The sequence below is a fragment of the Xenopus tropicalis genome, chromosome 3 (genome assembly GCF_000004195.4).
Source record: "Xenopus tropicalis strain Nigerian chromosome 3, UCB_Xtro_10.0, whole genome shotgun sequence".
NCBI classification, from domain to species: domain Eukaryota; kingdom Metazoa; phylum Chordata; class Amphibia; order Anura; family Pipidae; genus Xenopus; species Xenopus tropicalis.
The window spans coordinates 87142858-87155333 of NC_030679.2; the positions used below are offsets into that span (position 1 = coordinate 87142858).

At 39.4% G+C, this 12476-nt stretch overlaps 1 protein-coding gene across 1 annotated transcript in view; it reads right to left on the minus strand.

Annotated features, from left to right (window-relative positions):
* Positions 1 to 508: 508 nt before the first annotated feature.
* The window catches only part of strip2 (striatin interacting protein 2), a 32001-nt gene continuing 20033 nt past the window's right edge, over positions 509 to 12476 (minus strand). Inside the window, exons 14-21 of the mRNA XM_012960053.3 lie at positions 12365 to 12439; positions 11456 to 11553; positions 9299 to 9425; positions 8206 to 8306; positions 7691 to 7757; positions 7335 to 7439; positions 3631 to 3835; positions 509 to 3369 (exon numbers count right to left, since the gene is read on the minus strand). Of these exons, the coding sequence (XP_012815507.1) occupies positions 3119 to 3369; positions 3631 to 3835; positions 7335 to 7439; positions 7691 to 7757; positions 8206 to 8306; positions 9299 to 9425; positions 11456 to 11553; positions 12365 to 12439 (1029 nt within the window). The 3' untranslated portion in view covers positions 509 to 3118. The remainder of the gene's footprint in view (positions 3370 to 3630; positions 3836 to 7334; positions 7440 to 7690; positions 7758 to 8205; positions 8307 to 9298; positions 9426 to 11455; positions 11554 to 12364; positions 12440 to 12476) is intronic.

Consider the following 12476-nt stretch of genomic DNA (forward strand, 5'->3'; position numbering starts at 1 on the left):
AACATGATAACAGCTCCCTGACACCTGTATTGCTAAAAATGGTGCTATGCTCCAACTAGTGGTAGATATGAGAATAGCACTAAATAGTAAAAATCCAAGTCCAGGTCAGCCAAGTCATGACACCTCCAGTTACACTGAGGAGGAGGAGAAACAATAGCTTATTCGAATGCAGTTCTATTGTGTAGTGCTTTCTCCTTCGGAAAATGTACTGAGATGGCTGTATACACACCAATATTACAACTAAAAAAATACATTTGTTGGTTCAAGAATAAAGTATTTAATTAAACCTTATTGGACTGCCACTACATTAATACATAAGCTTGAACACATTTAATGCCTCTCTTACTATGACCAACCAATTACCCATACTGCTAAACACCATTTTATTAAGGCATAGTCTACTCAGTGGACCAGAATAAAGACCACATTCCTAACTTTACATCTGTGCGGAGAAAGCTTCAGGCGGGGTTTTTCTTGAACAGTTACATGGTATATTATTTAAACCAGGGCAAGTTAATACTGAGTTTATTGCAAATACTACAGCTTTATTACATATATATTCAAGCAACTTATTAATAAGACAAGTACATATAAAAAGGTAAATTGGTTGTAAGACTATACAAGTTCTTAATACAACATCATGTTTAAGGATAGTTATCAGATTAGACAGTATGTTGGAAGGGTGTAGAGGGAGAAACTAAAATGAAGCAGTGCACTGGAAAACAAGGCAGCTTTTATGGGTGCATCAGCAGCTAACTGCAAGGCCACTGAATAGTTTCATAGATAAATGTCATCATGGCATCAGCATAAAATCACAGGACCTATTCACATTTACTGGATTTTCTAAAGACAGACAAAGTATTTAAGGCACTGAATACACCTTCAAGTCCATTTAGCAACAGGTAGCAAAAAGATGATCTGGACACCAGAGTAAGGAAAAACCATTCAGAAAATAACTCATTTGTTTTGAGCAACAGAATATCTATAGGTACAGATCATCTTGTATTTAAATATATGACAATGTACACCTTTATTCGATGAACCCATTAAATTAACTTACTGCTTATAATTAAAATATATTTACTATGATTTTTTATTGCCAGTGTTAAACAATACATATGTAGCAGGACCCACTTTTACTTTGCTTACTACCTCTCTCCCACCTGCCTCATAAATGTAAAGTAAACAGAGGCATGGTTTTATTACCCTCCAACTGTAATGTAGAGTGGAACTAAAATATTCACCTCTGTATATTAGACACAACCCTAAAATTTTGTGTTTATTATTGCTTTCCCCAAAGCATAAAGTTAATCTAAAAGTGTTCAACTTGCCCCACCTTGCCCCATACAGAAAGATCTACTGGTTTAAATCAGGATTGTCCAATCATTTAGCCCTAAGACCAAGGGCCAGATGCCCAGAGAACCTGCACAGGGTCACGCTGTAAAATGCATCCACAGCCTCATGCAGACATGGTTGAGTGGCATTTTAAGCCAAGCCTGATCAATAGTAGACCAAATAAAATGGTGATTTTATGGGCCCATTAACTGTCAATTTAAGTGATTAACGCACAATAAACAAGACTAACTTTGACAAAAAATAAAGCCAGTTTTCATAGCCTGAGGGGGCGTGGGGTACAAGAGGTCTGCAGTGCAGAGTCTTCTGTATGGTAGTTCCTCATATCCTGCACTTCATACAACATGTCAGCATCCTCCTCTCACCCCTACAACATCTTCAAGGGTCCAGCGCACACCAGCAGGCCCCCGACCCCTATGTATCCCCCTGCTGCAAACAAGCGAATGTTAAAGTTAAATGGGGGGGTTGGAGCTATTATATTAAATTATGCTTCATACTCTCACAATTTAATTGTTCCATTGCTTTTACAAATTTAGTGCCACATCTCTGCACTCTCTCCAACTTAACTTAGGTGAGGCCTTACTATGCACCTAGAAAAAGGCTAAATTATGTTTTCAGCCCTTGAGTTAATGCTAATTTCATGCAAGACTGAGTAGCCACTGAGTGACACTGCCTACAGTTACATAGTTTGTTATCCACAATCTCAATTAAGGACCTCCCAACCAGAGCCGGAACTAGGGGTACCCTTGCCTAGGGCGCAATGGTGGGGGGGTGCCAGGCAGGTACCTCTTCTGTCACCTACCACCGGTTCTGGACCCTTTCCCCCGACAGTGCAGCAGTCCCTGTAATCCCCCTGCCCCCCTGTGTGCACATGTGCCTGTGCGCACGGGGGTGGGGGGGGGTGTTGGCAGTGGGCGGGCCAAGCCGACCAGGTTGCCTAGGGCCCTGGCCTGCTTGGCCCGGCACTGCTCCCAACACACTACCATTTAGTGTATAACTCACATTAATTAATTCTGCATAACCTTGCATATATCAACAACGGACCCCATTTGCTGCCCAGTTTTCCAATTTAGCCAAATCACTCTGCAAAATGTATTTGGCAAGATCTATTGGTCATACAGGAAATCCATGCTGGCACAAAGTCATAGTATTGTGAATTACAATGTTTGACAGAATCTTATCCCTTATTACCCCATATCAGCAATTCATTAGCTTCTCTGCACCATGGCAGACTAAGTTTTTATACCAATACACTTATATGTGTATATTTTCCATTTCTAGGGATAGTATGCACTGTAAAGCTTTTTAAGAAGTGGCATTGTTCTTCTGCTGTCTGAGGAAAACAATTTTGTGCTACTGCAAGTGACAAAAATGATCATAATTATCTTTCTGCTGCAAAAACTTATTTTTTTTTTTTTACATTGGCTCTGTTTAATCAGTTAAAGGGCTCCATTACATTGTATGTTCATTAGAGGTAATACTTTCTCAATGTAAAGAGTTGCATTTCATGTACACAAAGGTCCAAACCTCCCCCTAATAAATAGTGACTGTCTGTGGCATCTTACAGCAGCCCCTCTGGAATTTGCCAGAATTCACAGTCTATACCTACAAGCATTTCTTAAACACCTGCAGTCCATTGATCATTTTTACATACATTTAGTTTATTATGGCTCTTACTTTTTCATTTGCTGTGCTATGTCACAGACAAAACATAGCAGAATAAGTTAGCTGATTATTAAACATCAAAACACTGTTGTGCGAGCTGTCATGAGTACTGAAGGAGTTCTTCCCAGTGGATTGGCTTGGAAAATACTTCCCTTTCTAACCAGAGCTCGTAGGTGTAATGAAAATCCCCCGGAAGCTCCAGCGTCTGCCCCACTACACTTAGTAGACAATTATCTACTGGAGCAAACTCCCAGCTTGGGTTCTTTTCATATCTCCGACTGTTGAATCTCTCAATGTTTCCACGCAAGGTGCATTCCTCAGCCTGAAAGTCCCATGGCCTGGCATCAATGTCTAATAAAATAATATACAATAAAGACATAATTTTTTTGGAGGCGAATATAAAAAGGTTTAATTAAACCACTGATATATGCAAAGCAAATTATTAAATAATGGGAATAATGTAATAATAGGTTAAGTTTTTGCTACTGGTCTAATTACATCACAGCAGGTAGCATTTACTGGTGCTGGTCAAATATCATATCACAGATATTTTTGATATGTGTAATATTGACTGTCATTAATCCTGCCTCCCATGCAAAGAAAGATACATACCATTGCCATAAGCCCAATCATCATTCATTCTGTGACGCACCAACTGGTAAATGGCAGACATTGTCTTCATGTTACTCTTCCTCCACTGTCTTCCCAAGTACTTGGTCTGTAGCTTTAGCAGTTTCAGTACATAGAGCTGCAGAATTGCCTGCTTGACCTTCAGTGCACGCTTTAAAATGGGAGCAGATTTGAATACCACCAGCATCTAAAGAACCAGCAGAGTTAAGGGCCACATTTTACTTAACCAAGGTACAAACAGGTTAACATACAAACTGAAGGGTAATGACACAATAATTTTACAAAAATCAAGATGCAAATTTAGCTTAGATTTTCTTAATGTGTATACAAAAGTTTAGCAAGGACTAAATAATACTCAGGACTGCTAAAGTCAATTCAGGCAGTAGGAATGTACTGGGCTTCATACAGAGATGTATTATGAGCTAAGTATATTGGGCAATATGAGACCCGAAGTTCTCATAATATATCAGACCACATAAAAGTGGTCATTAACCATGCCTAGGTGCAAAAGTTTTGCCTTTTAGGGTCCATGAATGGAGCCCTTGCACATTTTTTGTTACAGAGGTGAGATGTGTAGAGTCTATTTCACTGGGACATGCCAACATGTTAGCCCCCCCCCCCTGTGAAATAGGTCGGCCAGCTTTTCCTTGGGCATAGAAAGGTCTTTATACAGGTATGGGATCTTTTATCCGGAAATCCATTATCCAGAAAGTTCTGAACTATGGGAAAGCCATCTCCCATAGACTCCATTATAAGCAAATAATTCTAATTTTCGAAAATTATGGGCTTTTTCTCTGTAGTACTAAAACAGTACCTGGTACTTGATCCCAACTAAGATATAATTAATCCTTATTGGAGGCAAAGCAGTCCTATTGGGTTTATTTAATGTTTAAATGATTTTTCAGTAGATTTAAGGTATGGATATCCAAATTATGCAAAGATCCCTTATCCGGATGACCCAAGGTCCTGAGCTTTCTGGGTAACAGGTTCCATACCTTTACCAATAACACAAGTGACTTAAAATACAGATTACATTATATACAAAAAACATAAATGTATTTTCCATGACAAGTCTTTTAAAGGACACATATGGACTAACCCTAAAGTGAAGCTACATGGCAGGCATAGGATCTTTTCTGCAATCCAACTGCTGCAGAAAAAAACAGTTGGTGTACAAAACATTCCAGTAATAAACCATCTTCATTACTTCCAACAATGTCCCCTATAAATTCCTTTTAGCCATGCAGACAAAACTTTTTTTGTGAGAATTTTTGAGTTTCCCTTTGGAATTGTATAGCTCCCTTCTTCACACTAGTAGAGATAATGGACAGCAGACCATACAAGATTATACAAAAGAGAACTATATACTGCTTTCTCAAGCATAAATTAAAGAAAACATTTCCTTTACATCTTCACATACTGTATCTTTCTAATCCTACACTTCACAAGACAAGCATCATACAAACGAATGGATATAGACAAGAACAACACCATAAACAATCTTTGGAAATACAAGACTGTAAAATGACCGTGCATTTATATAATAAAATCCACTCACATGCAAACATAGATATCAAAGAAATTACTCTGTTTAAATGGACAACTGTAATACCACAATTCACTTTAACAGAGATCCTAAAACTTCACACACATTTCAAAATTACTTAGTAGATTTAAAAAAATGGGCCTACAGCTGCTCCATAATTCATACCTAACCCTTGAAAAACACACTAAGATGGTAAATCTCTCTCCTAAGACAGATGTCTCCGTTGCCAAACTACCAAGGCAAACCTCTTAAATAGTTTTTGGCTCTGCCCTAAAATCTAATATTTTTGGCTGGACACGACCTCCTATTGGAGACAGATGGCTGGGAAACCTCTTCACTTGAACAAAGACTGCACTTTATTCGCCGTTTAATAACCTACACTATATCTTTCACATGTACTGCTTGGAAACCATTACTAATAAGGAACAACACATTAAAAAGTTCTTCTCTGCTTGGTCCATAAACATAATTATTTTGCCACAGACACTTAGATATATAACAATTCATACTTTTCAAAATACAGCATGGTATGATGTGGAAACTTTAAAGGGCAACACACTTTTCCTGGAAACTAGTCCAGACAGGAGTCCCCACAGGAATCACTGCATTAAAGGAACAGTAAAACAAAATTTTCACTTTAAAGATATCAGTTCTAAATACTTTTATTAAGCTATGTAACATTAAAATTATGCAATAATAGTGGTTTTGTAATAAATTACATTGCCATTGACTTACTGGGCCAAGCTCAAAAGGCGATATGGCGATGGGTAGACTTCCGGTTTAATCCAGAAGGTTTAATCCAGAAGTTGATTTAGTGCCTTCTTCGAGTCTTTTTTAAAGTGATTTATGGGCTACTAGTGATCTGGCACAGAGAGGGAAAGGAGAGGGATAGGAGACGGACCTTTTCTCCTCTTTCCCTGCATCTGCACATCTGTTACAAGGAGCACTGCACGGAGAAAGGGAGGGGGGTGGAGGGGGAGCAGAACGGAAGCAGGCTATAAGACTTAGGAGAGTTGTGCTGCCTGAGCTCAGTAAGTCTTTGGTAAAGTAATTTTTTTTAAAAAAACCATATATACTATTTCAATCTTTCTATTAGAGATTTTCTAATAAAAGTATTTAAAAAGGATATATGGAATGTAAAATTTTGTGTTACATTTTCTTTAACAGGCTAATGGCATCTTACTCATAGCAAATCAATTTTATCCTGTAAGGCCAATAGGATTGGCTTGGAAAGGACCTCTTACGTTGTTATATTATGTTAAACCTTCTTTACTTTCTTATCTTTATGTTTTTATGCATATTTTATACATGTTTGCAATCTTGTGTTGAATCTGCTCTGTTTGCAGATATTATTATTTAGTTTGAAAAACCGAATAAAAGCACTATTACAAAAAAAGCTGTGTGGATTGCATTGAAGGAGACATATTGGATAAATGGAAAAAAAACCTAATTTTGTAGGCAATTAAGAATAATATATGGTGCTGGTTTTACGTTGGGCTAAAATTGAATACTGTCTGCAAAAATGGCCCCTTTATTGGAGCTCCCTATAGATCGTCTCAGGTATCTGTCTGTGTTTCAAATGAAGGGTGGGCGTGTTCTAACGGTCCCTGCCAAAAGCACAGCAGGAGGGGGATAGCCAATCACAGCCCTGCAGTCACACAAGCAAAGACAGGCTTCAGTTCCCTATCAGGTCAGCCTAGCTGCTGATTGGTTCCTATCCTACAGTGCAGTGTACTGAGAGCTGCCAGCCCCCCTGCACATCCAGAGAATTCAGCCAACAGAAAGTGGAACAGATTGGTGGGACTAGTGGGGTTTTGGTGGAATTTCTCAATAAATCAGTCCGAAACACAACTTTTTAAAGCACAATCCTTCTAAATTTAGGGGAGTTTAATTCACTGGTACATTCTTAATTTTTATATGAAATGTCTCCTTTAAGTACTAAGTGACTTTAGTAAAAAGCCAGAAATTTTAAATCAAGGCACTGGCGCTATGGTAATTCAGAGTGTAGATTTTACAATCTAATGAAATTTAAAGGTAAGGCTTGTACTTAGATCACAATCACGGGTATGTGCAGCATTAAAGTCTCTTGAACAGAAAGCAGAGTAAGATAATCACAGTCCCTGCACTCTACTGGCCTCACCATGGTCCGGGAATGTTTCCACTTGGTGAGTTTGTTCAAGATCTTCAGCAAATTAATGCAAGAGAATAAGTTTCTCCAGCAGAACTGATTGTTGTCTCCAGTTTCCTGAATTTAAAAAGAAAAAATGTAAGTTTTTATTTTTTCTCATAATTTACTTCATATGAACTGGAAACAAAATATAAATCAGCATGTTGCAACGAATAAGGAAATATTTATTTATAAAGAAGTTTTACACAAGCAAGGGCTCATTTACTAAACAGAGCCAAGATGCAAAATTCAACAACAGGTGCAAAGAGACCACCTATCACAATAGTGATTAGTCAGTACTGATCTTTAATAAATACCAGATTCCATACCAGGCTCTCTGCAGTCAGTTCAGGCAGCTCATGAACAACACAAGATGGGAACTCCAGTGCAGATATACTAGAAAGAATATGTGGAATTTCACTTTCACAAGAATCACTAAATAATATCCAAGAATAACAATGATATTCATACAAATGAGCATACAGCTGCTTCCAAAAAATGGTGAACAGCTCCTGCCAAGAAACATCTGAAATACTTGAAGTTTAATCCCCTGGGAGGACGCAGCTATTTCTATTAGCTGTGCAAGTTATTAGCCCACAGTAATCCTCTGTTGGACATTTCAGACCACCAATCTCTGCACTAGTTAAACTATTATATATTGGAGGTGATGTGGTGACAGCAGTAATCCAGAGGAAGGATAGTGAGAGGAAATCAGATTATTTGAATATTCATATACTAAACCAGATAACTCCCAGTACTGTGCCCTCACAGCATTGCAGCTGTTTCTACTTGAAATCTATAAACCTAATGGTATTGATTGCTGGAGGTGAGTTCATGATCTCACCTGTTCTTGGCACAGATGTAGGACATGATGTTCTGGTTGAAGAATTTTAGGATCAGAGGTATGCAGTTGGCAAACACCAGATGCTGGGACACATATTCAAACTGTAGAGCAGAAAGAGAAAAATAGAAACATAAATGGTGGGCAGAGAAGAGTAACACCGAGACTAACACTGAGACTAACACTGAATGATCATTATTTTGTGAATTCTACTGCATTTAAGGCACAGTGACAACTGTATTTATATATATGATTATTACATGTAATTTTAATGGAATAGGTTTCCAGATGCTTCACTATAGTTTGACACCAAGACTCATTTACTATCCACTAGGAAGAACAAAGGGCTTTTTCTGATGAACAATCTCCTTAAGATGAACATGCTAGCACCATTTTTTCTAGAATTTTACAATTAAAACAGACATTAATAAACAATTTAGTTTAAATTGCAGCCATGTTGGACCAATATTGCACCAGAAAATGGACTATGGACTTCAAGCCTCAGCATCCATTACTTCACAATGGAAAAAGAAGATATATTGAGAAACGGTTTGTCGGAGTATTATGGATTCCTTTTAGTCTGTGAAATTAAGTATGTGTGTGTGTAAAAAAACATTTATTTTTGGAACTTCAGACAGTGTTTATACACATTTTCCATATAAGTCCAACTGAATGAGCTCATGTCATAAGGGTGGTATATTTTCCCTTTAATGTGATAGTGAACAGTAATCTATTAATGCTAGACATATGTATTACTTGTGATCTGTTTGGAATTTAAAACTTTCTTCATGAGTTCACTTTAGATCAGAGGATAAACAAAAGAGCAAAGTGACAGGAGGAGGGTACTGGCAGAGTGCCAAGATCAGTACATAACCAGAGGAGTGTTTGGTGGATAGACATATAAAAACAGAAGGTTGTTCCAGTGACACCAAGGAGGCAATTATAGATGGTTATACTATGCTTGATTTACAAGCTCTGTTTCTGTATTAAGCCTTCCTTGTTTAGGTTTTACTGCACCATAGCATACAAAGATCAAAGGTAAAAGTAGAAGTGTCTGGCAAAGATGAGTTTTTCTTAAAGAGATCTTGCTGCTCACCTGGAATATATGGTTAAGTTTAAAATGCTTTAGCAGCAGCAGCAAGATGGCGGAGACACTCTTGACAATTATCTCTTTATGCCGGTTCACATCAATTCCTAGTTTCATGCTCTGTAGTATAGTTATCCTTTGGGAACAAGACAGGAAGAAATGATAAAACATTCCTACCTGCTAATGCGAGCAAAACCTGTTTAGCTCATGAAAAGAGGGAGGTTACACTGGTGAGACCCTATCTTCAATGTTGCTCTCAGTGTTATGGGCCCACTCTACTGAAAGCCTTTTAGTGGCCTCTAAGGCTAATGCCACGCAGAGCGTAGGTAGCATATTTTCAGCAAGCCAAAAAACTTTGCTAAATACACTTAAAAATCCTCCTACCTGTGCCTGCACCCAATAGCATTGAATACACTCAGGTGCAGGCACATGTAGTCATGTAGGCATTTTTGGTGGATATCACCTACATGTGCCTGTACCCGAGTGTATTCAATGCTATCGGGTGCAGGCACAGGTAGGAGGATTTTTAAGCATATGTAGCGTATTCTCAGAGAGAAGTTTTTTGGCTTCCAGATAATACAATACATATGCTACATGTGGCCTAAGTTTCTGCTGCTGCTTGCAGGATTTACCTGATCTGGATAATAATTAGCCCTTAAAGGAGAAGGAAAGGTAAAAATCACTGGATGGTGCCAAATGTTAGGCGCCCCCCAGTGACTTTAATCGCTTACCTATTACCCCGGGCTGGTGCCCCTGTTAAGAGAAAACCAGACAGGGTGGCTGCGAGTGACTGTTTCCTCTTTTATCTTGTCTTTTGAATCCCGGGCTGGCGCATGCGCAGTAGAGGGAAAAAGCTGACTTTTTTGTTCAAGTTTTTCACTCTACTGCGCATGCACAAGAACGCAAAGACAGAAGAAGGAAGAGGAGATACCCTGGGCTGGTGCGGTTTTCTTCTCACAGGAGCACCCCCATCGACTTAGCCTTTCCTTCTCCTTTAAGCATGAGCCCTTAATATGCCACTTGTATGAAACTCACAAGAAAGAAACCCTAGGCTAAGTGCACTCTACTTGTAGTCTAAAACCAACTAAGAATTGCTACCTTTCTTTTTTTACCACCATGTGCATGCACAGTAGGTTAAAAAGCCAGCTTTTTGCTTCTAAGTTTGGCTTTTCACTCTACTATGCAAGCATACCCGCCTGGGTCATAGAGAGGGCCCAGGAAGAAGATGGCAAAGTGGTGCTCCTACAGTATTACCCTGAGCTGGTGCATTTTTCAGTGAACAGCAGCAGCAGCTAGTACATTGCTTAAAAGCAATCAGAAAGCAGATTAAAATGTCATCAAAACAAGGCTTCAAGCATATATTGCTCTAGCCCTGACAAAATCCTCTTACAGTACAGTGGCTCCATTTAATCTAAATATTGTCTTTATCGTACATCTCCAGTAGAGACCTACTCCCACATATGACATCACTACTTTGAGGCAGACTTGCATAGGAAGTGGTATTTACGTTGGACTATAATGGGCCCCCACTGTAGTCGATGTTACTGATCCCTTTATATTGAACTATTTCTTTAAAATATTCTCTTACATTGTTGTTCACGATTTGATAACATTGTCGGAATAGGTTATATAAAGGAAGTGATTGAGCTTCCGCCATTTTGGCCATGGTTTAGACCAGGGTTGGACTGGGCCAGTGGGACACTGGGAAAAAACCGAACCTGACCTGAAGAACTGGCTCTCCCCTACTCATCTCCCTCCATGATTGTGTTGAAGTAAAGTATAAGGTACATGTGCTCGGGGGGAGGGGGTTTGGTTGGTTGGTTGGCAGAGGCCTCTTGGGGAGTGTGTCGTGGCCTGGGGTGGCAGCCTGACACTGGTTTGGATTTGACAGCTATCTTAGTAAGGAAGTATGACCCAGAGACCTGGTGCTAGGTTTTCTGTTACAAACTGTTGTTTAAACAGAGGATCAGCTAAGAAAGAGTTCTTCCATTTGTACCTGTAGCTTGTGTAGGCAACATGTAAATAAATGTATTAAATACATAAATGGTTAAATAAACAAAAATATGTTCATTCGTTTTAATGATGCAGTTGAACACATTTGTATTTATTTTAGCCAAGTGCCTTTACCTTTGTATAACCCGCCCCCCTTCAGTACACAATACTCACGGCATTTCCTCAGGAAGAACATCTGCCAGAATATTGATTGAGTCTGTCTTGGCTTTGGAGGTTGGTGCAGCAGCCAGCAGTATCTTCAGTAGGGCAATCTGCAATCATAATAACAAGCATGCAGGGACGGACAAGGTTCCTTCTCTGGCCGCATGCCCCGCCACGCACCCCTAAACCCCCCCTCCCCGCAGTGGCCCCTGTCCGACATCCTCCCCTGAACGCATAAGTGAAACGTGTCAGGGGAGGACATTGGAGGCCAGAGGAAGTAACAATAGGGTCCGGTCTGGGTCCCAGTCCAACCCTGCAAGCATGTTTGCATTTGTAGGAAATAGCAACAAAGCTGAAACTTTAGAAGTTAATTCAAAGAAATTCAAGAATCCGCATATAGTTGTTTTAATGTTAGAAAATCAGTACTATGCTCTAGTAAAGTACTTTTGCTGTTGCAATGGTTGAAACAAGGCATACTAGGGTGCACATTTACTAATCCACGAATCCGAATCCCGAATGGGAAAAAATCGGATTGGAAAGGAAAATTTTGCGACTTTTTTGTCGCCGTCGCAGTTTTTTCGTATTCTGCACGATTTTTTTCGCCGCTGTCACGACTTTAGCGTATTTTGCTCAACTTTTTCATATTGAGCAATTGTAAATGGCGGAAAAACCAATCCAATTTTTTCGCGACGGAAAAGTTGCGACAATTCACAGAAAAGTCGTGACGGCGACGGAAAAAATCGCAAAAATACTGATCAGTACGGAAAAAACGCATTCGGACGCTTTGCGGACGTTCGTGGATTAGTAAATGTGCCCCTAGATGTCTGATAAAGGCCTGCAGTACCTACTGTGGCCACCAAAGGGCAGTAAAAGCCTTTCAAGTGCTTCAGTGCAATGAATCCTGATAGGAGGTGAACTTACCATGTACTGGGGGATGTTGGTCAGCATAGATTTGTACAGAAGTTCGCAGGGGGTCTCCTCCACCTTCTCCTGTCCCTGCAAGGTTAGTTACCAAGAATACATAGTATAGCCA